At 35.5% G+C, this 24534-nt stretch overlaps 3 protein-coding genes across 3 annotated transcripts; all 3 read right to left on the reverse strand.

Moving 5' to 3' along the window:
• Nucleotides 1–10101: 10101 nt before the first annotated feature.
• Nucleotides 10102–11159, reverse strand: LOC131612750 (putative expansin-A17). Its single transcript, XM_058884502.1, has 3 exons — nucleotides 11027–11159; nucleotides 10627–10948; nucleotides 10102–10516 (listed from the first exon to the last, which is right to left on the reverse strand). The coding sequence occupies exons 1-3, from the start codon at nucleotides 11157–11159 to the stop codon at nucleotides 10207–10209; spliced, it is 765 nt and encodes a 254-aa protein (XP_058740485.1). The 3' UTR covers nucleotides 10102–10206.
• Nucleotides 11160–16854: 5695 nt separating this feature from the next.
• On the reverse strand, nucleotides 16855–17950 carry LOC131612751 (putative expansin-A17). Its single transcript, XM_058884503.1, has 3 exons — nucleotides 17818–17950; nucleotides 17424–17745; nucleotides 16855–17209 (listed from the first exon to the last, which is right to left on the reverse strand). Exons 1-3 carry the CDS (start codon nucleotides 17948–17950, stop codon nucleotides 16900–16902), a joined length of 765 nt encoding a protein of 254 aa, XP_058740486.1. The 3' UTR covers nucleotides 16855–16899.
• A 5668-nt stretch (nucleotides 17951–23618) lies between these two features.
• Nucleotides 23619–24410, reverse strand: LOC131614982 (protein MAIN-LIKE 1-like). Its single transcript, XM_058886505.1, has 3 exons — nucleotides 24328–24410; nucleotides 24097–24247; nucleotides 23619–24011 (listed from the first exon to the last, which is right to left on the reverse strand). The coding sequence occupies exons 1-3, from the start codon at nucleotides 24408–24410 to the stop codon at nucleotides 23619–23621; spliced, it is 627 nt and encodes a 208-aa protein (XP_058742488.1).
• Nucleotides 24411–24534: the final 124 nt, after the last annotated feature.

Here is a 24534-nt window from a genome sequence, read left to right on the forward strand (position 1 = left end):
TAGATACTTGAATTATCTTACCAAAAATTGTGAAATTTTTGGTATTGTACAAAAAAAATTCTAGAAATATGAAATTTTCGGTAGTTAATGAAGTAAATTTTTTAATTTTTTAATGATTAATTTTTTCAGAATAACTGACTAATAAAAAAACTACCAGATAAAATACATACATATGATAAAAACTGTGCTACATATAAAAATACAAAACAAATTAGAATGACTTTCTAACTTAGTCTTCATTGTGCCTAATGCGTCCAACATATGTTAATTCTCAAGCTTTTGCTTCTTCAATACAATTTTGTCTCCAACGGTCAATGACGGGAGGCAATGGCCAATCAGGTTTTAACTTGACCTGAACCCAATGATTGTTGTTGACAAAACCAACATCAATGATTTTATGCTTGCTCGTATACATAGGTGGAGTTAGGCTAGAGGGAAAAATGTGATGTTAAGTTTTTTGGAAAGAGAGACAAATACGACATTGTATCTAGCTACTAACAATAGGGTAACCCATATCAAGAATCGTCATCCATTTATCCATACCCTGCACACCTAAGTGTTCTACTTGTAGCGCATTCCTAACTGTAGAGACTGTGTCATAGAATAATTTGGAAAACAATAGAGGGTGTTGATGAACTTGAATATCTAATTGCGTCCGAATCAAAGGCCATGACGCTTTGCCCCATCCAAATAGAGCTGCAATAGCTCAAAAACCATAATTTCCATCTTTACCAACATCAATAATGTCACCAACGTATGGATCTAAGAGATCAGGAAACTGGGACAAGTAAACATGTCTTGAAGATTTGGTGGACGATAGAGTGTCAGCTACCATACTTGATAGTTAACATTCAGTTGGTTTTTTGCATGTTCTCTTTGTAGTCTGGCTCTCATGCGAGCCCTCAACATACTTCCACTGTGAAGGATCACGATGCACATCACTCTTTTGACCCTTTTTACTCTTCTTTGCCTTGTACTTCACGGGCAGTGGATACATAGAAGTTGCGGATGAATGTGCTAGTTCCTGAACCTTTCTCTCTAACACCCTATGGCCTACAATATCTAAAGAGGGGGAGCTGACACAACACCTCTAAATCTCTCTGAAGATAGAACCCGACCCATCTCTTCTCCACCTCACGCAGATCCTTGTTTAAGCCTTCCACCTCACATACAAGCCCAAATGGAAGAATTTAGGTCTGGTATCTTTGATATAGTTCAAGATCTGGTTGTTGAGAGACTTATAGCATCTGATTCCATTTCATGTGCTACTAAGTGGGATACTCTCATAACCTATGTCGATACAATTATGCAAAATATGAAGTCTTTCTCTACTTAGTTTGTAGCTTTTTCAATTCAGAAGCACGAGAAATTAGAAGCTAAATTAGCTTATGTTGCTGCTAATCAAGAGGCTATGGGTGCTCAACTTCAGTCTGTGGCTGCTGCTAATCAGGGAGAAATGAATGCTCAGTTGAAGTCGGTGGTTGTAAGGCAGAATGACATGGGATCGGATATCATGGCCATCCTAAAGCTTCTCAAGAAACCTTAGGCTTTAGGACTTAGAACCTTCTATTGTTTCGGCCTATTTTTTTGAATTATTTTGCAATCTCACAAACTTTTTTCCTTGGTTTTAATAATATTTTCTTCAGTATCTTTTCTTATTTTCTTTCATTTATGTTTTTTTGAATTATTTTGCAATCTTACAAACTTTTTTCCTTGGTTTTAATAATATTTTCTTCAGTATCTTTTCTTATTTTCTTTCATTTATGTTTTTTTATTGATGACCAAGGGGGGAGGGGGGTAAGATAAATAAGTATTTAAGCTCATGAATCTAAGAATTAATAACTAATTTATTGCTTTAATTCTGAAGATTAACTTATTATGCTTTAAAGATCAATTTAATTAACTTGGATAGAATTTAGAGGGACCTTAAAAACCTCGGCTTTTGGACTATAAGACTCAGGGGGGCTTACAATCCTCAGACCCTGAACTCAACTTGTTAATTAAATTAACAACCATTGTTCTTAAATACTTAAGTTTATCATCATAAAAAAGGGGAGGATTGTTGGAACAAAATTGGTTTGTACCATATCCATAAGGTTTTGATGATAACAAAGTATTTAAAGAACAATTGAGTATACTGATATATGTACTAGTATGCAAGACCATAGACTAAAAATTGTGATATAATCTAAGTACTGGTAATGAAAAATAACATTTGAAGAGAAACTAAAAGATCCAAAATCTGAAGGATCAGAACCTAAGAGTCAGAGTCTGAAGTAGGTCAACTTATGAAGACCATAGTCAGGAGAAAGTCGGCCTCTAAAGATTCAAATTCTGAAGGATCAGAAGCTGAGATCTAGACTCTGAAGCTGGTCAACGCAAGAATCAAGAAGACCCTGAAAGGTCTTTTTTCTTTTGATCACATGTAGAACCAAGCAAAAATCTACACAGATAGCAAGGATGCAACAAATAATTCCTTTTGAAGCATATGGATTTTAAATGTCTTTTCCATGACATTATCCATATGAATAAACATTCCAAAGTCTATGATCAAGCTTCTCCAAGACTATATTGTATAAGCTCTTTTCTTCAACGACTCTTTCATGTATCTCTATATAAGGAGCTGAAGACTTGAACAAAAATAACGAATATTTGAAAATTAAAAAGAATTGTTACTCTGTCAAATCAAAAGCACAAGTTTAACTTATAATTTTTTAATGTTTGTATACCTTAGAAACTCTTAAGTCTTAAGAGTCTTATTGAGTTGTATTTCGTTTACACCTCTGATTGTATATCAAGTATAATATCCAAACAATATTTTATCTTATTACGATAGATTGTTAGATGTCTCTTGCTTATGTGCTTGAGCATTAGAAGTTTTTTACTTGTGTGTTTGAGTATTGAAAATATCTTGCTTGTATGCTTGAGCATTGTAATCAGTTGTGATTATACTGAAATCCCTTGAAAGTGAAAGTGGATTGGACTATTCTCGTTTTGTGGGAGGAAGCAGGATAAACCGCTTGTGTCTCTCTTTATTTCCCTATCTAATTCTAATCTAGTTTTAATCCGCTGCAGACTTCTCACATTGTATCAGATTCTAGACCTTGTGTTCAGAATATGATAAGATAAAGCTAACACAATTCAACCCCTTCTTGTATTTTTCTCACCTTCAATTCCAACACTTATAACTCTAGATGAAGAGACCTCCCAAAATTTTCCTATAAGAATAAATTTTCCTAAGCAGCCATTAGACCTCCCGACTTTCAAAGACAAATGGGTGCCTCAGCTTCCTAGAAATCCAACCTCAAACTACTAATGTATAATTTCATTATCGCTCAAACCAAGAAAAATGAGGAATTCAAAAATCAAAACCTATACACAAGTTATATCTTTAGACAGTTGGAATCTAAATATGACTTTATAGTTACCTATAACAGAATGCTGGAGACTTAAATATCCCAAGTGTCTCAGAAGCAAGCGGCTTTATTTACTCCTCTTGGAACATTTTTGGGACAGCTTGAACGAAACCCAAGAGGTCATGTAAATATTGTGGAGCTAAGAAATGGTAAGCAATTATAGAACGCACGTAAGAAGGATGTGGGTAAAATCGAAGAGAGTGAGTTAACACCACCTACGAAGGAGATTGTTAAAGAAGAAGTCTATGTTACTCCTCCTCCTCCTCATAAACCTCCAATTTTGTTTCCACAAAGGCCTTTTCTCAGAGATTCAACACTTCAAGTTGTCCTTGTGTGTCTCCTTCCTCATATGGTGGACTCCACTAAGAACAAATGTTGTGCTTGATTGACGTCTTTATTTTTTACACTTTGATGTAAAGTAGTAAACTCATCTCATGAATTCCTTCAACAAATAATAGAGTTATCTTCTAAAGCCTTGATTCATATCATATTAGCCCCTTGAGGGTTAGTAAAAACATATTTCACTTTGCCACACTCCTTACTTGGAGATAACCAGTATAGTGTCCATGTGCTCATTAGGGTCTCCAAACCCGTCAGTAATTCTCCAGCCTTGGTGGCTTGTTTATGAACTTTGGTGAATGGTTTCTTTCTATAGTTAGTGAAGGCTTGATGGGTGGTATTATGCCCAATTCCAATGTGAAGATGATGTGAAGAAGGTCTCATAGGATGATGGCCCTTAGGCAGTGTATGGGTGGTACCACCGCCTCCAAAGTCATATATGTAATTAAGATCATAGCCTGTACGTCTTGGTAGAGAGGAGGCTCTTCAGTCATGAGAGTAAGAATAACATTGTGGTATCTTGAAGCATTCATTGCTGATCAGACGTCAAACATGGAAATTATATTGCATTGAACCATAGACCGAGTTTCCTTAGATGCTACCGTTGGATGAAATAGTGAAAAAATGTTGCAAGGAAGTTAACATCCATCAGTACTAGTAAAATTGATTATTGTGTTTGAAACAATTAAGAGAAGCGGTTGTGGTGGCGCAACGGAGGAGATCAAAAAAATATGATGAAACATTCTTAAGAATCAGAAGATGATTCCCCCAGAGACCGCCACTATTCCGTATTGGAATATAGAATGGAGATAGGTTGAAGATAGCTTCTGCTATGGTGATAGAAGTCTCTAATGATCAGAGAGGATGGGTAATTGCAAAATTAACACTCTAATGCTCCAATAAATGTTTGAGAGAGGATGCATTATGAAAGTGCAAATGAGAATAATCCTTCAGTGTGACTCAGGGATATGGTTGGAAAAGTTCCCAGTTTGCCCGACGTGGATTGCGGGTGGCCGTTGAATGCAAACTGACGGGGGAGACGGGGACGGGAGTCGTGCTCTTATGTGATGTCCCAGAGTTAAGTTATATATGTTCATCATCTAATGAACTCTTTGGTTGAATTGAGCCTATGAATAGAACGAGTCTAATTGGTTCTTTGTTAGCCCGAAAAAATAATAATAATAATAATTGTTGTGAAAAACGATGTCAAGAACAAAATATAATAAGGGAATTAGGGAAGAGAAGAAGAACACAATAATTGGTTATAACTGCTATTCTTTTACTTTCTCTTTAAAACAAGATTACAAGTTTACAAGAATAACAAATAACCTCTCTCACCCTAAATTAGGATTTGCAGCTTAGCAATGATGAGAGACTAGTATGCTATTTATAATAAAACCTAACATACTAACTAATGGGCTTTTTCCACAAGGCCCATTACACAAGCCAACTTAATAAACAAGCTAACTTAACAAATTAGGGTTTAAACACTAAAACCTAATTTAACATGCTAACAACCCTAGCATCTTTGACACAAGCATGTGAACAACCTTCGACTTCATGTTTAACCCTATCGAACCAAGAAGCTACCCTTCGGCCATACTAGAGTTCGATCCAATATCTCACAAATCTCCACCTTGGATCTAACTCTACAACATCAAGGGAACAAACTAGCTTTCTTCATACAGCTTTAGCAACTGCATACAGTGGAATAACTTGCAACTCGGTAATGTCTTGGTGATCATATCAGCAGCATTGTCTTCAGTCGAAACATTCAACACTTGGACTTCTCCACGCTCGATTACTCCTCTGACGAAATGCAGCCTCACATCAATGTGCTTAGTTCGCTCATGATAGGCTGAATTCTTCGACAGGTGTATTGCACTTTGACTATCACATTTAACAGTGATACCTCGACCTTGAAGTTTCAGCTCCTTCGCAAAACCTTCAAGCCACAATGCTTCTTTCACAGCTTCAGTTAATGCAATATACTCTGCTTCAGTGGTTGATAGAGCAACAACCTTTTGAAGTGTTACTTTCCAACTAATTGTTGTGCCAAACATAGTGAAAACATATCCAGAAATAGATATTATGGAATCCATACAACCTGCATAATCAGAGTCGACATATCCTTCTATTACTGCTTTACTATCTTCACCCAAGGCTCCATCATAAATTAGGACTCTATTCAGAGACCCATTTATGTACCTTAAAATCCACTTCAATGCTTGCCAGTGAGCCTTTCTAGGGTTCGCCATGTACGTGCTTACAAGACTTACTGCATATGCTATGTCGGGTCTAGTACAGACCATAGAATACATCAAAGAACCAACTATATTAGCATATGGAATGCTATTCATATAGGCTCTTTCAACATCAGTACTGGGACACTGATCAATACTCAGCTTGAATTGAGAGTTTGTTGGAGTCACAACTGGCTTCGAATTCGACATACCAAACTTTTCAAGAATCTTCCGTAGGTATGCCTCTTGAGATAAACATAACTTAGACTTCTTTCTATCTCTTCAAATGTCAATTCCAAGAATTCTGGAAGCAGCTCCCAGATCCTTCATATCGAAATCCTTATTGAGTTCAGCCTTCACCCTCGTCACATCTTCAACATTGTTGCTTGCTATGAGAATATCATCCACATAAAGCAACAAAATAACAAATGAATTACCAGGTCGAAATCTGAAGTAAACGCAGTGGTCGAACTGACTTCTAATGAAACTTATGCGTGCCATGAACTTGTCGAATCTCTTATTCCACTGTCGAGGAGATTGTTTCAGCCCATACAAAGATCTCTTTAACTTGCACACATAATCTTCCTTCCCCTTTTCGACATACCCTTCAGGTTGCCTCATCAGGATCATTTCATCTAGATCACCATACAAGAACGCAGTCTTCACATCCATCTGTTCCAGTTCAAGATCGACCTGTGCTACCATGGCAAGTAACATTCGAATGGACCTATGCTTCACAACAGGAGAAAACACATCATTGAAGTCGACACCTTCTTTCTGAGTGAAACCCCTTGCAACTAACCTTGCCTTGTATCTTTTCGACGTCACTCCTTCAATTCCTTCCTTAACTTTGAAAATCCATTTACAGCTGACTAACCTTTCCCCAACAGGTTTCTTGATCAGTTCCCAAGTATGATTATCATGAAGAGATTTCATCTCATCATCCATGGCCTTCAGCCATTCAGTCTTATTTCGACTCCTCATAACTTCCTTGTAGTCTCTAGGTTCTTCGTCTAGAACCTCACTTGCAGAGATTAAGGCATAAGCTATACGATCTGCATACCCAAGCCTCTGAGGTGCCTTTATGACTCTTCTCGACCTATCTCTCGACAATAGGTAGTCATCGTCAGTTTCCTCAACTTCCTCCGCATCTTCTGCTTCTTCTTCAACTTCATCAGGGATATGCAATTCAGCATCAACATGCTCCACCTCAACAGGAATCTCTACCTATTCCAGCTCTTCGTCAGATGTTTCTGTACTTCGACCAACATCATCAGTTTTCTTAAAAGCCATTTCAGCTTCATTGAAAACTACATCTCGACTGGTGATACACCTCCTGTGACCTGGCTCTAGGCACCATAGCCTATAAGCTTTGACTCCTTCTGGATATCCCATGAACATGCATTTCAGAGCTCTAGGTTCGACCTTGTCTTGCCTAATGTGAGCATAGGCTACGCAGCCAAATACTCTCAGTTTGTTGAGATCTGGTGAATGTCCCGACCAAACTTCTTCAGGTGTCTTCATATCTAACGCTGTTGAAGGACATATGTTTATCATATATGTTGCTGTCGAAACAGCCTCAGCCCAGAACACCTTCGTTAACCCCGCACAAGTCAACATGCATCTGACTCTCTCCAAAATAGTTCGATTAAACCTTTCAGCCAAACCATTTTGCTGTGGAGTACCTGCAGTAGTTCTATGCCTTGCAATACCAGAGGCAGCACAAAAACTGTCGAATGCCTCATTGCGAAATTCCAGGCCATTGTCGGTTCTCAACCTCTTGACCTTTCTGCCAGTCTGATTTTCAACTAGAGTCTTCCAACTTTTGAAATTCTCAAAAGTTTCATCCTTAGTCTTCTGGATGAATACCCATAATTTTCTGGAATAATCATCTACTATGGATAGAAAATACCTTGCTCCTGAATGTGATGGACACCTTGCAGGCCCCCAAAGATCAGCATGGATGTAATCAAGGGATCCATGTGTTCTTTGTTTGCCTTTGTTGAACTTCACTCTGCAAGATTTTCCAAGTACACAGGGTTCACAAAACTTCAGCTTTTCGACTTTGTCTCCACCAAGCAGATTTTGTTTCCCTAATTCGACCAGACCCCTTTCACTGACATGGCCCAATCTCATGTGCCAGATTTCTGTTTTCGACAAAGGTTTCGTGGATGCAACATTTGTCGAACCACTTACAACTTCAGCCTCAATGGTATATAAGCCTTGTTTCTTCACACCTCTCAAGACTTCCTTCGAACCCTTCATGACTCTTAGGATACTTTTCTCTCCTTGGAAAACATATCCTTTCTTGTCGAATTCACCAAGAGAAAGCAGATTTCTCTTCAAATCAGGAACATACCTGACTTCAGTCAACAACCTTATTGACTCATCATGGAGCTTGAATCTCACAGATCCAACACCTGTAATCTTCCAAGCCTTGTTGTTTCCCAGCAATACTGATCCACCATCTTGATCACATAATTCCTCGAACAAGTCTTTGTTTGGAGTCATGTGCCAAGTGCAACCTGAATCCATAATCCACTCCTTCTTAGAGTCACTGCTTGAAACCACAAGAACATCAGATGATTCGAAATCATCTTGAACAATGGCAGCGTTGCCATTATCCTTACCTCCATGATATTTCAGGCGTTCAGGGCACACCTTTCTTGTGTGACCCTCCTTCTTACAATGGTAGCATCGAATGCCAGATGCTTCGCCACTGTAAGACTTCGACTGACTTTTGCCTTTCTTCTTGTCGAACTTACCATCCTTTCGTAAGAGTTTTCCTTTAACGGCCAAACCTTCGCCAACAGTCGAAGGTTTATGCTCCTTTCGTTCATTCAAGTCCTTAGAGTACAAGGCTGATTGAACTTCTTCAAACGTCGGGGACTCCCTTCCATACAAGAGAGTTTCTTTGAAGTGAGCATGTGATCGAGGCAAAGAACACAATAGTAACAGCGCTTGATCTTCATCATCGATCTTCACATCAATATTTTCAAGATCAAGAATCAGCTTGTTGAACATATCCAACTGCTCAGCCAATACTTTGTCTTCAATCATCTTGAATGAATACAAAGCTTGCTTCAGGTAGAGTCGATTTACCAGCGATTTGGTCATATACAAACTTTCAAGTTTCACCCATAACCCTGATGCCATCGTCTCCTTTGATACCTGCCGGAGAACCTTGTCACCAAGGCTCAACAAAATTGCGTTGTGTGCTTTCTCGATCATATTCGTCTTCTCCGTTGCCGTCAATTCTGCATTCATGGCTGCCTCTCCCTTCAACGCTTCCAAACAACCCTGCTGAACTAGTAGGGCATTCATGCATCTTCAAGCACCACAGACCGAAATCATTCACTCCGGTGAACTTTTCAATCTCATACTTTGTTGAAGGCATCTTCTCCACGCTCACCGCACCAATTTGTTGTGAAAAACGATGTCAAGAACAAAATATAATAAGGGAATTAGGAAAGAGAAGAAGAACACAATAATTGGTTATAACTGCTATTCTTTTACTTTCTCTTTAAAACAAGATTACAAGTTTACAAGAATAACAAATAACCTCTCTCACCCTAAATTAGGATTTGCAGCTTAGCAATGATGAGAGACTAGTATGCTATTTATAATAAAACCTAACATATTAACTAATGGGCTTTTTCCACAAGGCCCATTACACAAGCCAACTTAATAAACAAGCTAACTTAACAAATTAGGGTTTAAACACTAAAACCTAATTTAACATGCTAACAACTCTAGCATCTTCGACACAAGCATGTGAACAACCTTCGACTTCATGCTTAACCCTATCGAACCAAGAAGCTACCCTTCGGCCATACTAGAGTTCGATCAAATATCTCACAATAATAATAATAATAATAATAATAATAATAATAATAATAATAATAATAATAATAATAATAAATGACTCAAACATTGATACCTATATAGAATGAGATAAAATGCAGAATAACATTTAAATATGCTTCTGATCACATACACATTATTATACCAAAGTTGGCAGGCTTCATTGCAATACTAAAACAGATTGCTGAGCCATGTTGCACAACCACTTGGAATAATTCTTTACACAAAATTACCACAATATATACTATATAACAACTGTTACATAAATAAATGACCAAAATAGAAGAATGTACTATTATTAACTCATATTTCTTATCATATAAGTCGCAGTACTTTGTTGAGAATCAAAACTGAACATTACTTTTGAAAGACTGTCCAAATCTCCAATTGGAAGGTGCAACATTTATCGCTGTACGAGTCTTTCCATTCTTGAGTTGAACTCTAAATGATAAACTCTGACCATTCAGATAACTTAGACTCTGCCAATTAGCACCCCAATTCATTGACATTGATTCCCATTTATTCTTGTTTGACCCTTTTATCCAAACTTTTGATATCTCTCCATCTCCACCTACGTTGCTTATTAGCACCAGCTCAAAATAGTCTCTCCCATTTATAGTAAATCTTATGTTTCCACTTCTTTTGCACCCAACCCTGCACAAATATACAACAAATATTTCCATAATGCACATATTTATACATTTAATTGATATGCATAGCAATGTAATCACATGTGTTAGTTAGTATGTGTGAGTGACATATACCTTCTATACAAAATGGGAACAATTCCAGCTCTATATTTGGCTATAGTTTCAAAGGCAGGTTGAGACATGTCAAAGTGTGGTCTTGGGGGATTACACCAACCACCATTGTCATTAGGTTGTGCAAAGTTAGGTGGGCAAAAGTTTGTGGCAGTAATTGTGATGGAAGTGCCTCTGAGACACCATTGAGGGACCTTTCTTGCATCACAAACAATCTGATAGCAACCACCACATGATTTGCCATCATTAAACAAAGCAGTACTCAATGCAGCTGTTTTTATTCCATATCCATCTATGTTCAGATTTCCATACCCACATGCACCCCCTACAAAAGTTAATCAAAACAAAGTTATTATTATATATTTATTATGATAAAGATGATGAACTAGAAGTTGAAATATACCCATTGTTCCTGAGGCATCACTTCCACCATAAAAAGTTGCATGAGCTTGTTGCCAAACAACAGATTCTACTCTGAGTTCTGAAGTGAGTAAATTCATAAGCAATATAAGAACACAGATAATGATTTTTTCCATCTTATAAATTCACTGACAAATTAAAGAAGGAATTGTTGGATATTTGTTACTACATATGGCAGACTCTCTTGAGAATTTATAGGTGCAGTTAGGTGGTTTTAGCCCATAGAAACAAGTAACTGAAATTCATTAAACTATTGGTAAAATAAGTGTTGACCAAAAAATTATTCTCCTATTGTAAATAAAATATTATGTACATAACATGCATTTGAACATAGGCATGGCTTGTCTCTGATTGTATTAAATATTCTAGGGTTTTGCTAACCAGTGCCCTCAGAGCAATGGTTAAGCATTCTAAAAAAATAAAATATTTTATAGAAAATTTAATATTTCAATTTTTGAGAGATTAAATACGCAGATTACCGAGATGAATTTACTATTTTTAAAGTCTTAACCATTATCCGGTTAGCATTTTCCAATATTCTATTATGAGACTTTTTGTGCGTAAACTTTCTTATTTTCACATTTGATCCTCCGTAGGATCCGTGGTACGTTAATGGTACTATCATGTAGAACATGCATTAGTATATAATGATCGATAAATAGTTTAAATTATATGCTATTTGAATGATATGCTATCAAACAAACAGATAGAAGGTTTACTGATATGTACTATCTATTACTTGTATGATAAGTAATCAATTCATACACACAATAATACATCGAAATAAATATTTGATTTAATTAATGTTAGTAGTAACATGCAACTACCCAACATGTCTGCATTGACCTTTATTGTTTATCAAGTAGTCTTAAAGGAAAGACAAGCAGCTATGTACTTAAGGCATGTTACAAAGTCAGCTAAAGATGCTGAATTGAAAGGTAGGTGTTATTATGTCATTACCATCTATATTGCACATGTCTTATGGAAATGCACACACATTGCACATGGCTGATGCTTCTCTCACCATGTCAATAACTGACTCACACATAGAGTCGGCTAAACTTTGTGATTGGATGGCGTTGGATTACAACCAATTGTTATCCGGTAGCTCAAACAAGTAATGAAAGGGAGTAAATATGAAAGAGAAAATTTGTAGAATAACTGTAATGATCACTATCTTTTCTACTCATTACTAAAAGTTAGATAGAGTTAAAAGTTAGATAGAGTTACTCGTAGAATAAATTTTCTTAAAAACCTCTCAAATTTAAACTATTTAATAAATATTTGTTGTAACGAGCACCGTCAAAAACAAATTAAAACTATGAGAAATAATGAGTTTCTTAAATAAGCACAAGAAACCCATCAATTTTACGAAAGAGAGAGAAAAGGAAAGCAAAAGATTGAAAGTATTCGGGATTTTATCGTCTCTACAGAAATTAGTGCGAGGGAAAGAATGTCGTTCAACAGTTTTCGCGTTTTTAAGCTTGGGTTAAATGGTTTAAACGTAAAGTGTGGAAAGTAAAATATGAACAGGTAAAAATACATTCTTTGAAGAAAAAAAACCTGTCAAAATTGAATTTCATCTACTCCAGTAAGGGTGGAAATAGGTTAGGCTAGGCTTTATAAGGTCTGAGCCTGGCCTGTGATAAACTTGGAAGGCCTGAGTCAAGCCTGTAGTCTATAATAGACTCTCTTTTTTGGCCTGGCCTAACCTTTTTAAAAGTCTGGTCTGTCCTAAAAGCCTATTTTTCATTATGGTTTTCAATTAATCCATATTATTTAAGAAACCTTATAAGTCGGCATATATATATATATATATATATATATATATATATATATATATATATATATATATATATATATATATATATATATATATATATATATACACACACATATATAGGTCAACCTATTTAGCCTTTGTTCTAATATGCATTCATATATAGGCTTGAGTATTTAGCCTTTTTTCTAATATATATTCAAATATAGGCTGGTCTATTTAGCCTATTTTTAATATACATGAAAATATAGGCCGACCTATAAGACTTCATAGGTTTTTCTAATTGCCTATGCCTGGTCTACTTTATTAAATAGGCTTTTAAAAAACACTAAGCCTGGCCTTTTTGTTAAATAAGTCTGGCCTGGCCTTATATAGGCTATGTCATAGGCCCCTGTAGGCCGGCGTGACCTATTCTCACCCCTATAACTATCCGTCAAATACTTAAACCTATTGATCATCAATAGTCAATTTTTTACGGTGTTCATCAATAATCATATATCCATTCATTTAGCTAACTATTTTTCTTGTTTTACATCAAAAACAAATTAATGTAAAAGGAATCTGGAATATATTGCATCCAACATTTTATCTTTTCCGACATTTCCATGAAACGAGGATCTAACATCTGATCTTCACCAACAATGATGATGATGAATCGAATTTGATATTTGTTATATATATATATATATATATATATATATATATATATATAGAAATATATTATATGTATACAATATAATATTATGGGTAAACAATTAATTTATAAATATTTTGTAGTTTTTAACGAATTTTAAGAAATATATATCAATCTTACACCCCTCGGTGTATTGATAAACCGAGAGATTTGATGGGTTAGCTTTGAAAATGTTAAAAGTGTAGAAGTTGGGGTTCAAACTCATGTGCATAAGCATTTTCCCCTCCGTGTTTTAAAAATCGAGGGGAAAAGTCGTTACTTTTCATGACGCCCTTCGTTAACTTGCTTTTTTAGCCGAGGTACAATGCATTTCACGTTCGAATTTAAAAGTGCTTTTTGTAGTGGTGTCAGGACTCTGCTCAGAGACTCATTTATGTACCTTAGGATCCACTTCAAGACCTGTTAGTGCGCCTTTTGAGGATTGACCATTTACCTGCTTACAAGGCTCGCTACCTATGTTATGTTTGGCCTAGAGCAGACCATATCATACATTAAAGAACTTACTATGTTAGCATATGGGATGTTATTCATATATGCTCTTTCAACCTCATTACTTAGACACTGAGTTATAATTTGTTTGTATTGAGGATTTTTCGGAGTCACAACAAGTTTGGAATTTGACATACCAAACTTGTTGAGAATCTTCCGTAGGTATGTCTCTTGAAATAAGCATAATCTCGACTGCTTTATATGTCTCTGGATGTCAATCCCAATGATTATGGTGCCAGTACCAAGATCCTTCATCTCGAACTCTTGCTTGAGTTCAGCCTTTACCTTCAATACTTCTTCGACACTATCAATGGCTATGAGAATATCTTCCATATAAAGCAACAAAATCACAAGTGAACTTCCAAGTCGAAATTTGAAGTAAACACGTTGGTCAAACTAAATTCAAATGAATAAATGTAACAAAAACAGCAACAACAAAACACACCCTTAAAAGATTTCCAAACTAATTATGAAACCTTAAAATATTTTTCTGTTTTGCAATCTATCACAGAGAATGATGTTTGCTAGTTTGGAACAACAACACATGAATTGGGTTGGGTAAAAGTGAATGAATGTTTTTATCGAAAATATTTTATAATATTTTCCCTCTATTAGTAGTCAAACCGAAAGAATAAATAACTTAATATTTAAATAAAAATAAAATAAAAAGAATGCCATCATTATAAAAGAAATAAAAACATAAACTATAATTTTTAGGATTAGAAAAATGTTCCTTAGTTAGTTTTTCCTACAACTGTGTGTATTAACAAAGAGAATATATAGTTTTTTTAAAAAAGAATAATTAAATTATGGCCCGTCCAGGATTTATATTTCGATTTTTTTGTTGGGTGAGGTGAAAGTTTTATCGTAAAATATAATGTATTATTTGTAGTAGTGATTATTAATTCTTTCAATCTTTCAGATTCATCTGATAAATTGATTCTTCCCTTCATTTAGAGTAGATGGTCGGGCTCCCTCTAAGATGATGGTTTTCTCTTAGCCTCTTAGCCACTTATGCTAGTTATGTTCTCTTTTGGAGAGAATCCGTTTAAATGAAAAGTGATAAGTGACCCAATTGATGTTTCTTGTCGTCTTTATGAGATTTCGGTTGAGTCGGTTTCCCATTTATTTGTCACTTATGATTTAGTCTTTACTACTTGGTATATGATCTTTAAGTAGTTGGAATGAGAGGTCGTTCTTCCCAAGCACCCTAGGCTTCTTTTTGAGTTTTTATTTTATTTCTTTAGATGGTAAGGTGAAAGCTAGGGTGGTTTCACTGTTATTTGGCAAGCTGTGCTTTTGACCATGTGGAGAGATAGAAATTACATTATTTTTATATCTCTTCAATAAACGTGAAAGAATCGGAAGAAAAATTATCTTTTTGAATTTAAAATAAGTTTTAGATAGATTAATATGGAATTTTTAGACTTTTTTTTTATTGACTTCAGCACCCTACCATTTAACCAATAAGATTATTGGCTCGGTTCCGGAAGTGCTAGTGGTTTTGATGCTTTTCTTAGAGGTTTTTGTTCCATTGATGGTGGCTCCTGATGTTTTGAGATCTATCTAGATTGTTTTCCAATTGGGGTGAAGTTTTTAGTTAATTGTGTTTTTTCTCTTTAGTGTTGTGTTAGTGTTTGTGCGGTAGCTTTGTTGGTTGTTTTTCTTGCTGCCTTTTGTGTAGTTTTCTTTTTGTTTTTTCAGGCCGGTCCATACGTCCCAAATAATATCTGATATATTCCAAGAGTTGTTTCTAAAAACAATTTCATTTCTCACCAACCAAAGAGTCCAACAGAAAGCCAACCATACCACTCCCTCCTTTCCTTTCTTAGTCTTTCTCGACTTACCGTACGACGCCCATTTCAAGAAACTTTCCTTAAAGCCAACCGGTTTACAGTCAACCAATCCAATCCACCAAGCCACTTCTTTCCAAACCAAAAGAGAGTTGCATCAAAGAAGAAGAGAATGCAAAGATGTTTCATCTGACAATTCACAAAAGACACAAGCAGTAGAAACAGAAGGACGCAAACCTCTAGAAGCAAGAGAGTCACAAGTTGGAATATTAGAAAAGCACCGCCATCTTGTGCTAATTGAACTCTTTCTGTTTACATTTTCAATGACCATTTTACCCCTCTTCTGATATTATATAAGTATTATTTTTCTTTAAAAACAATTCAGCCAACAAAAAAACGCACTAGCTAATTTGCAGGACCACAACTTTGGAATGAAAGTGAGACTCACAAATTGCAGGATTCCACTTTAGAGTAGAATTAGGGTTTCATAAGAATTTTGTTTAAAAATGTAAGGTTTAAAAAGTGAAAGCAAGGGTTTTTATAGGGATCGAACACCAACCATTCAAAATCATAAAGATAATTAGGTGAACAATTTTCTACCTTTGAATTTAGTGATATTTAATGTCATTTCATGTTTTAATATTATTTTATTTAAATTAAATTAAAATTTATTTACACTAAAAATGATTAATGTTTTTGGGAATATTTAGCCTATGTTTGGAATTTATTAGAAATTACGGTCGACGGCAGCAGTGGACTGTGTTTTTAAACACGCTAGTAAACTATTTTACTGACTATAAAATTTCACTGTAATAATGATGAAGAGAAGTGGTTTGGAGACAGAAAAATGACTCCTACATTGATACACATATAAACTGATATAAACTGCATAATATGATTTGAATATGCTTTTGATCACATACATATATTATTATACCAAAGTTGGTAGCCTTCATTGCAAATACTAAAACATATTGCTGAGCCACAACTACTTGGAATAATTCCTTACACGAAATCACCACAATATACTATATAACTTGTTACATAAATAAGTGACTCATATTTCATATTATTTAACATATATAGTATTTTGTTCAGAATCAAAACTGAACATTACTTTTGAAAGACTGTCCAAATCTCCAATTGGATGGTGCAACATTTATCGCTGTACGAGTCCTTCCATTCGTGAGTTGAACTCTAAATGATAAACTCTGACCATTCAGATAACTTAGACTCTGCCAATTGGCACCCCAATTCATTGACATTGATTCCCATTTGTTCTTTACTGACCCTTTTATCCAAACTTTTGATATCTCTCCACCTCCACCTACGTTGCTTATAAGCACAAGCTCAAAATAATCTCTCCCATTTATAGTAAATCTTATGTTTCCACTTCTTCTGCACCCAACTCTGCACAAATAAACAACAAATATTTCCATAATGCACATATATTTATAGATTTAATTGATATCCATAGCAGTATAATCATCATACTGGACATCTGACGTGACATTGACAATGACACAGTGACATCGGTGTAAATTTGTGAAAATGATTAAAAAAAATGTAATCTCACGTGTCGGTGTGTCTAATACACTGACACATGTCGGATACCAACACATACCTTCTATAAAAAATGGGAACAATTCCAGCTCTGTACTTGGCTATGGTCTGAAAGGCAGGTTGAGACATATCAAAATGTGGTCTTGGGGGATTACACCAACCACCATTGTCATTAGGGAGTGCAAAGTTAGGTGGACAAAAGTTTGTGGCAGTAATAGTAATGAAAGTGCCTTTGAGACACCATTGAGGAGCTTTTCTTGCATCACAAACAATCTGATAGCACCCACCACATGATTTGCCATCATTGAACAAAGCAGTACTCAATGCAGCTGTTTTTATTCCATATCCATCTATGTTCAGATTTCCATACCCACATGCACCACCTACAAATTAATCAAAACAAAGTTATTATATAGTTATTATGATAAAGAGACGAACAAGAAGTTGAAATATACCCATTGTTCCAGAGGCATCACTTCCACCATAGAAAGTTGCATGAGCTTGTTGCCAAACAGCAGATACTACTCTGAGTTCTGAAGTGAGTAAATTCATAAGCAATATAAGAACACAGATAATGATTTTTTCCATCCTTTGAATTTAGCTGACAATTTGAAGAAGTAATTGCTGGATTTTTATTGCTAAACATGGAAGACTTTCTTCAGTATTTATAGGTGCAATTAGGAGGTTTTAGCCCATAGAAACAACTAACTGAAATTCATTATTCTATTGGGAAAATTGGGTCTGTTTGATTTAGTTGTGTAAAACTGTTTTTTAGTTTTTAAAAATTGAAAAACATAAAACTTGTTTGATAATTTAGTTTTCCAAAACTATTTTTGAAAACTATTCTCTATTTAGGAGTTTTAAAAACTAAAAAATTAAAATAGGTTTTTGACGTTATTTTGATTTTTAGTTTTGAAAATTATGAAGCATAAAAAGCTAAAAAAAAAAAAACACGAATGACAAATTTGTAATATTGTTCAACTTTAAAATAATTTTCAAAAACTAAATTACCAAACATATTTTTTTAATTTTTTTTCTTCAAAATTCATTGATTTACAAAATAGTTTTTAAAAACTAAAAATCATTCAAACGGGTCCTAACTATTTGTATTGACCAAAAACTTACACTCCTATTGTAAATAAAATATTAAAGTATATAACATGTAATTGAACATAAGCAAGGCTGGTCTCTGATTGTATTAAATATTTTATTATGAGACTTTTCTGTGTGTAAACTTTCTTATTTTCACATTCGATTCTCCGTAGGATCCGTGGTACCATGATGTACAACATGCATTGGTATACAATGATTGATAAATAATTTAAATTATATGCTATTTGAATGATATGCTATCAAACTTACAGATAGAAGGTTTACTGATATGTACTATCTATTACTTGTATGGGAAGTAATCAATTTCTACACACAATAATATATTGACATAAGTTACGGGTATATTGTTTAAATATTTGATTTAATTAATGTTAGTAGTAACATGCAACTACCTAACTTGTCTGCATTGACCTTGATTGTTCATCAAGAAATAGAGGAAAATAACTAAGTTCTTACAAGCAGCTAGCCATGTACTTAGGGCATGTTACAAAGTCAGCTACAAAGATGCTGAATTGAAAGGTAGGTGTTATTATGTCATTTCCATCTATATTGCCATGTCTTATGGAAATGCATACATATTGCCTATGGCTGATGCATCTCTCCCCATGTCATTCACACACAAAGTCAAGCCAAAGTTTGTGATTGAATGGTGTTGGATTGCAACCAAATGCTATACGGTAGCTCAAACAACTAATGAAAGGGAAAGAATGCTATACGGTAGCTCAAACAACTAATGAAAGGGAAAGAATATGAAAAGAATTGTAGAATGATTGTAATGAGTTTTATGATCACTAAATAAAATATAAAATGTGGTTTTTATATCACTAATACCGCTTAACTGGTTTACTTGTTGAGGAAGTAAATCAGAAAAACTTGTTAAGAATAATTTAAGGCGCACAGATCCATTATATTTATTTGGGTTCTTTAAATGAGACTCCCTCAATTTTTTATAAGGTTAAATTTTCGTCACTAAGAGTGGCAAAACGGACCGTCCACCTTGCCCCACCTTAAGCCCGCCAAAAAAGGGCCGGGCAAACAAGACCGCCAAGTGAAATTGGGCTTAAAATCTAGCCCGCCCCGCCAAGGGGACGGATTGGCAGGTGGTGGGTTTGCTCGCCTATTTATTTATTTATTTATTTTATTTAATAGATTAATAGTTCTTTTACATTTCAATTAAATTTTTCACTTATTTTTTAAAATAAATTTTTAGAAAGCATCTTTTTAACAAATTTTACTCTAAAGACTGGGAGGCACTGAATAAGAAAGTTCTCAAGATAACAAATGTTTGTTTTAAAAGGAAGTTCATTATTTGGAGTATATTTTGGTCTGTGATCATCAGTTGTTTCAAAGCTGAAATACATAATGATTTTGAGTCTTGGAGTCTATTTGCCAAATCTAAAGAAAATTATATTATTGTAGGATATTCTTGTCACTTGGACTAGAATTAATCGAATCCTGATATTTCTTTAAGATTAGCTACTTTGCTGAAGGAAGATGTATTTTCTATTGGGTTGATTACTAAAAGTGTACAATGCCAAACTGAATGTCATGAAATTATTGTGTGACAAGCTAATGTAATCATGGTACTCAAGGATTTAACTCTGTTTACATAAACAAGTCTTTGTTCAAGTCACCATTGTATCAGGAGTCTTGCTACTGGCAAATATTTACACTCCTAAGATTGATATGTCTGAGAAGCTGCAGAAGGTATTTTCATCATAACTTGAGGTGCAAGTTACATTGATAATATGAAGGATAATTTTGAAATTGCACTGCTGAAGAATTATAGAAGTAATTGTTTGGTCAGTTTGTCACCTATATGCCTTCATCTTGTGATATGTGCAATCTCATATAAAGCATTTCCAATGGCATGGAGAATGTCATTTAAAATGTAACATTTTTCAGAAGTCAAAGCTTGTAAAGAGAGAAAAACTGTTGAGAAATGTGTCACTCTCCAATGGTGAGCGGTGCATTGTTACTAAGGATGATATTATTTTCTTCCAAAACCACTCTCATTGAATGGAGTGTCATTACAAGCTAGGGATCATTACAAACTAGGTAACTCTCCTTGTATTTAAAGGCTTTAGAACCTCATCATCATCACAAACTATGTTTCAACAATGAGCAAATCTTTCAAAGAGGCTGGTGGTAAGAAGGTTCATCTGCTGTAATCTAAATAAAGGGCAATGATCCAAAGAAGGTTGGGTTCAACATTGCAACAAATGTTGAAACATCTACTAAAGCATCTAAAACATGAAAAACATAAAAAAGGTGTGTTTTCTTTTTATTAGAGTCTTTTGTTTTTGTTTCCTTTGTTTATTTTTTTCTCCTTGGAGACCCTTAGTTTTAGTCTCTTTAGGTCAAGTTTTTTATTTCTTTCTTTTTCAGTTTTTGTCAGTCTTGGTTGGGTAAGTAACCTTTTTTTAGTCAGTTTGGTGCTATTAGTTCTGCATATAGGTATTAAGTCAGTTCTGAGTCTTCATTTTTTTGTCTTGAATCAATTATTGCTTCTATTGATTCTTTTGTGTCAGTTTTTGTTCACTCTATTTTTTTAATTTTTGCCTAAAAGGGGGAGAAAACTGTCAGTAGGTCTTAGTCAAATGTGTTGTTTGATGTATGCAACAATTTAGGGAGAGCATGATTGTCTGTCATGTGAATCTTTAGTATGAGTTTGTTTCTACTTCTGCTGCTACTTCTGTTGTGGTTGTGTTTGCAGGATGTAATGTTGGATGTTCTAACATCCTGTTTGTATCTTGTGCTCTGAGTTATGTGGAGTTGTGTTTTAGGGGGGGTATCATATATCTTCTTCCTAAAGTACAAATTTTACATGTTTAGCATGTAGCTTTTGTTTGTGGCCGTATTCCTTTGTGGTGTTATTCCTATGTGGTTTTATTCCTCTCTCCAGTTTATTTGGGCTTTGGTTGTTTTAGTTAAAATTTACTAAAAAGGGAGATTGTTAGTTCCATAGGTTTTATGATTGGCTAAATTTTGGTAAAAACATAGTTCTACTAATGTTGAGCAAGATGTTATAACATCTGCATCAACTGTCATAATAGTTCAGCTTATGTGTTTTCAACCAAATGTCAAAGACATATGTCATGACATCTTAGTTTGGTACAGCAGGCGCTGCTATTTTAAATCTTGGCACATTTAATTTGATTTTGTGATATTTCTTTTGGATATATCTCAGTATTTTTCGCAGGTCAAGAAGATTCAATCTGGAACAAGTGAATCAAATCTCCAACAAAATAAAAGTTTCTAAAATTGGACATTGATACAACTTAGGAAACTTGAAGATTTGTTCCAAGATTTACAAATATTTTCTGCCGAATTGTTGCAGCTCTGAGCTTGTGGATCAAGAAATATTTTGGTGAAGTTTTTGAAGCCCGTGGACTGCTGAGTAGTATTTAAAGAGAATCCTAAACCTAATATAACTAATTCTTTCACAATTGTAAAATTAGGATGTTATAAGTCTTAGATTTTGAGATTCTCTTGTGTTTTAAGTCACCCACGTTTTTTTTGGTACAATGTGGTAGACTGATTGTTACTTGACTGTTTGTCAAGTTGTTGTTCTCACTCTTAACGTTTTTAAGCATGGAGTTGAGTATTGGTCTTGGTTGAAGCTCTTAAGCAAAACTAAGTATTTTATATTTGAAGTGTAATCTTCTAAATTGGATTTTTCTTGATATAGTCGCTGGGATTGGGGTTATTAGGTATCACTGAGGCGATTTAAGAAGTGAGATGGTGATTTCTCATATCTAGATGTTGATTTCTAAGTAGAAGTTGCATTGGGTAGTGATTAAGTGAGAAGTTGTAAATTGGAATTTTTAAATTTAAATTGATACTACTAATAATGGATTTCCTTCCTGATTTGGTAACCCCCAAAGTAGGTGACGTTGTACCGAACTGGGTTAATAATACTCTGTGTTATTTATCATTCTGCAATTTTTAATTTAGTATCAATTTCAGTATGATATGTCTAGTATGTTTCCAGATGTTGGAACATGTCTTAATATTATATGTTGTTGAGACGGATATGTTAGTTTGTGTTGTAAGTGACCGAATTTCATACACCACGTGATACGCAAGTCAGTGGGGATATGTCAGACGTGATCGCAAGTCATCCATCCACAATAGAAGACAATATCATCCAAGGGACGAGTCTCACGATGATTGAAGTACTTATCCAAGGGTATATTCTCTGCTACCATGCGGTCAAGATACACTCTATATGGAGCCGTCGCTCGGTTTCCTCTGAATCGAGAGAATGCATAAGCACGTAGCATATCCATAGTGTAGGTATGCACATATGACCATCTAGATATGTGTGGGAAATGTTGGAGAATCCAAATCTGAAAATGGTAAGTTTAAATAATTAGTAAAAGATGAAGAAAAAGACGCAGAAAAAGATTACGGAAATGACACTAAATGATGTAGGAATATTTACGTCAACATTATGATGATGTTTGTCACATGTTTTGTCTTCCACATACAGCCTTCGGCTAACATGGAGTACAAGTAGATCAAACAAGCACCCCCCCAATTGTACGCATAGATCTGCTCCAAGTCATCGAACTATCGCATGTATATTAAATCCACATGTGTGGCACTCTTGTCCACAAAAATGGAAGTGCCAACCAAATACAATAATTATTCTCTCAGAGCGTATGATTAGGGATGGCAACGGGTTGGGTTGGGTTGGGTGCGAGTTTCACACTACCCAAACCCGCACCCGAAATTGGCACCCAAACCCGAATCCAAACCCAAATGTTGCTCGGGTGGCAAAATAACACCCACGCCCACACCCGTTGGGTTCGGGTTTTTTCACTCAAACCCGAACCCGCAGCAAAATACATAAAATAAATTTTTCCTACAACTTTCCACAATATTATATATATATATAAGCGGGTGTAATTTCGGGTTTCGGACGCGGGCTTCACACTACCCAAACCAACACCCGAAATATCGGGTGGCACCCGAACCCAAACCCGAACCTAGTCAACTCGAGTTTTTAACCGTTGACTCGGGTTCTGGTGTGGGTGGGGCCCGCGGATGGGGGTCTGCTTGCCATCCTTACGTATGATTTATGTTGCGCAACTTGCTCTGCATTAAACAGTTGTTGTGCATACAACTTCTCTAGGAATCAAAACCTAGCATGAGCCCCTCGGGTGGCTTTTAACTCCTTCATGACTTCCTCTAAGTCAGCTCCCAGATAGTCTACCAATATCACCAGTGCCTCATCTCTGTTAATCCTGTTGTGGTCTAAGAATCTCCCCCTGATCAGAAGATGCAGCAGAAACGAGACATCGTCTAGTGTGATGGACATCTCACCACGAGGGAGATGAAATGATAGCGTCTTCGATTGCCATCTCTCTACAAATGCAGACAGCATACCATGGTTAACTGTAGGATAGCCATTCCTACTCAAATCTCTCAGCTCAGATAGTCGCAACACATCCATAAACCACAGCTCATTAGGCACTTGTAGACTTGTAATCTTACGGCCATGGTTTATGAATTTTAAAGCATCACGGTCCTGCAACAAAAATAAATCATTTTAATACATGTTTTTCAAAGTAAGATGAAGAAGATATATTTTTCATTTTATCTTCATGGTTTACCTCTCCGTCCCATACATGTCTGGCCGTATGGTCCGAATATAGAGACAACAATGATAAGTTGGACGGTCCTCCTTCAAACCCTTGCGAGGCCTCGGCTTCCTCCTGCGGGGCCTCAAGTACCTCTTGTGCCTCAATAGGTGATGCTTGTCTCCTACAAGAAGACGAAGTCGGAGATGCATGAGCCCTAGAAGTCGACGCCTCCGCAACGACCGGGCTAGAAACAATAGGTACCTGGGAGGCTTGGAAATTTTCCCTCCGAACCGATGCAGTTTGTGCAACTCTGTCATGCTCAATCTATCTTTCCTATCATCCATAATGCCTAAAAGAAACCACACAACCATTACACATATAAAACACAATTAGGTCAATAAAAAAATGCAGACAGACAAATTTCGGAGAAGCATCTCCGGTTCCTAGGAAACAAAACGTTGCAAATTT

The sequence above is a fragment of the Vicia villosa genome, linkage group LG6, assembly GCF_029867415.1.
Source record: "Vicia villosa cultivar HV-30 ecotype Madison, WI linkage group LG6, Vvil1.0, whole genome shotgun sequence".
Taxonomy (NCBI): domain Eukaryota; kingdom Viridiplantae; phylum Streptophyta; class Magnoliopsida; order Fabales; family Fabaceae; genus Vicia; species Vicia villosa.

Coding starts and splice junctions, on each gene's coding strand:
- LOC131612750 (XM_058884502.1), bottom strand. CDS start 11,159: ATGGAAAAAATCATTATCTGTGTTCTTATATTGCTTATGAATTTACTC. Junction 10,949..11,026: donor TGATGCCTCAGGAACAATGG/GTATATTTCAAC, acceptor TAACTTTTGTAG/GGGGTGCATGTGGGTATGGA. Junction 10,517..10,626: donor GTTCCCATTTTGTATAGAAG/GTATATGTCACT, acceptor ATATTTGTGCAG/GGTTGGGTGCAAAAGAAGTG.
- LOC131612751 (XM_058884503.1), bottom strand. CDS start 17,950: ATGGAAAAAATCATTATCTGTGTTCTTATATTGCTTATGAATTTACTC. Junction 17,746..17,817: donor TGATGCCTCTGGAACAATGG/GTATATTTCAAC, acceptor ATTAATTTGTAG/GTGGTGCATGTGGGTATGGA. Junction 17,210..17,423: donor GTTCCCATTTTTTATAGAAG/GTATGTGTTGGT, acceptor TTATTTGTGCAG/AGTTGGGTGCAGAAGAAGTG.
- LOC131614982 (XM_058886505.1), bottom strand. CDS start 24,410: ATGGATGATAGGAAAGATAGATTGAGCATGACAGAGTTGCACAAACTG. Junction 24,248..24,327: donor AAAATTTCCAAGCCTCCCAG/GTACCTATTGTT, acceptor GTCTTCTTGTAG/GAGACAAGCATCACCTATTG. Junction 24,012..24,096: donor GACATGTATGGGACGGAGAG/GTAAACCATGAA, acceptor TTTTTGTTGCAG/GACCGTGATGCTTTAAAATT.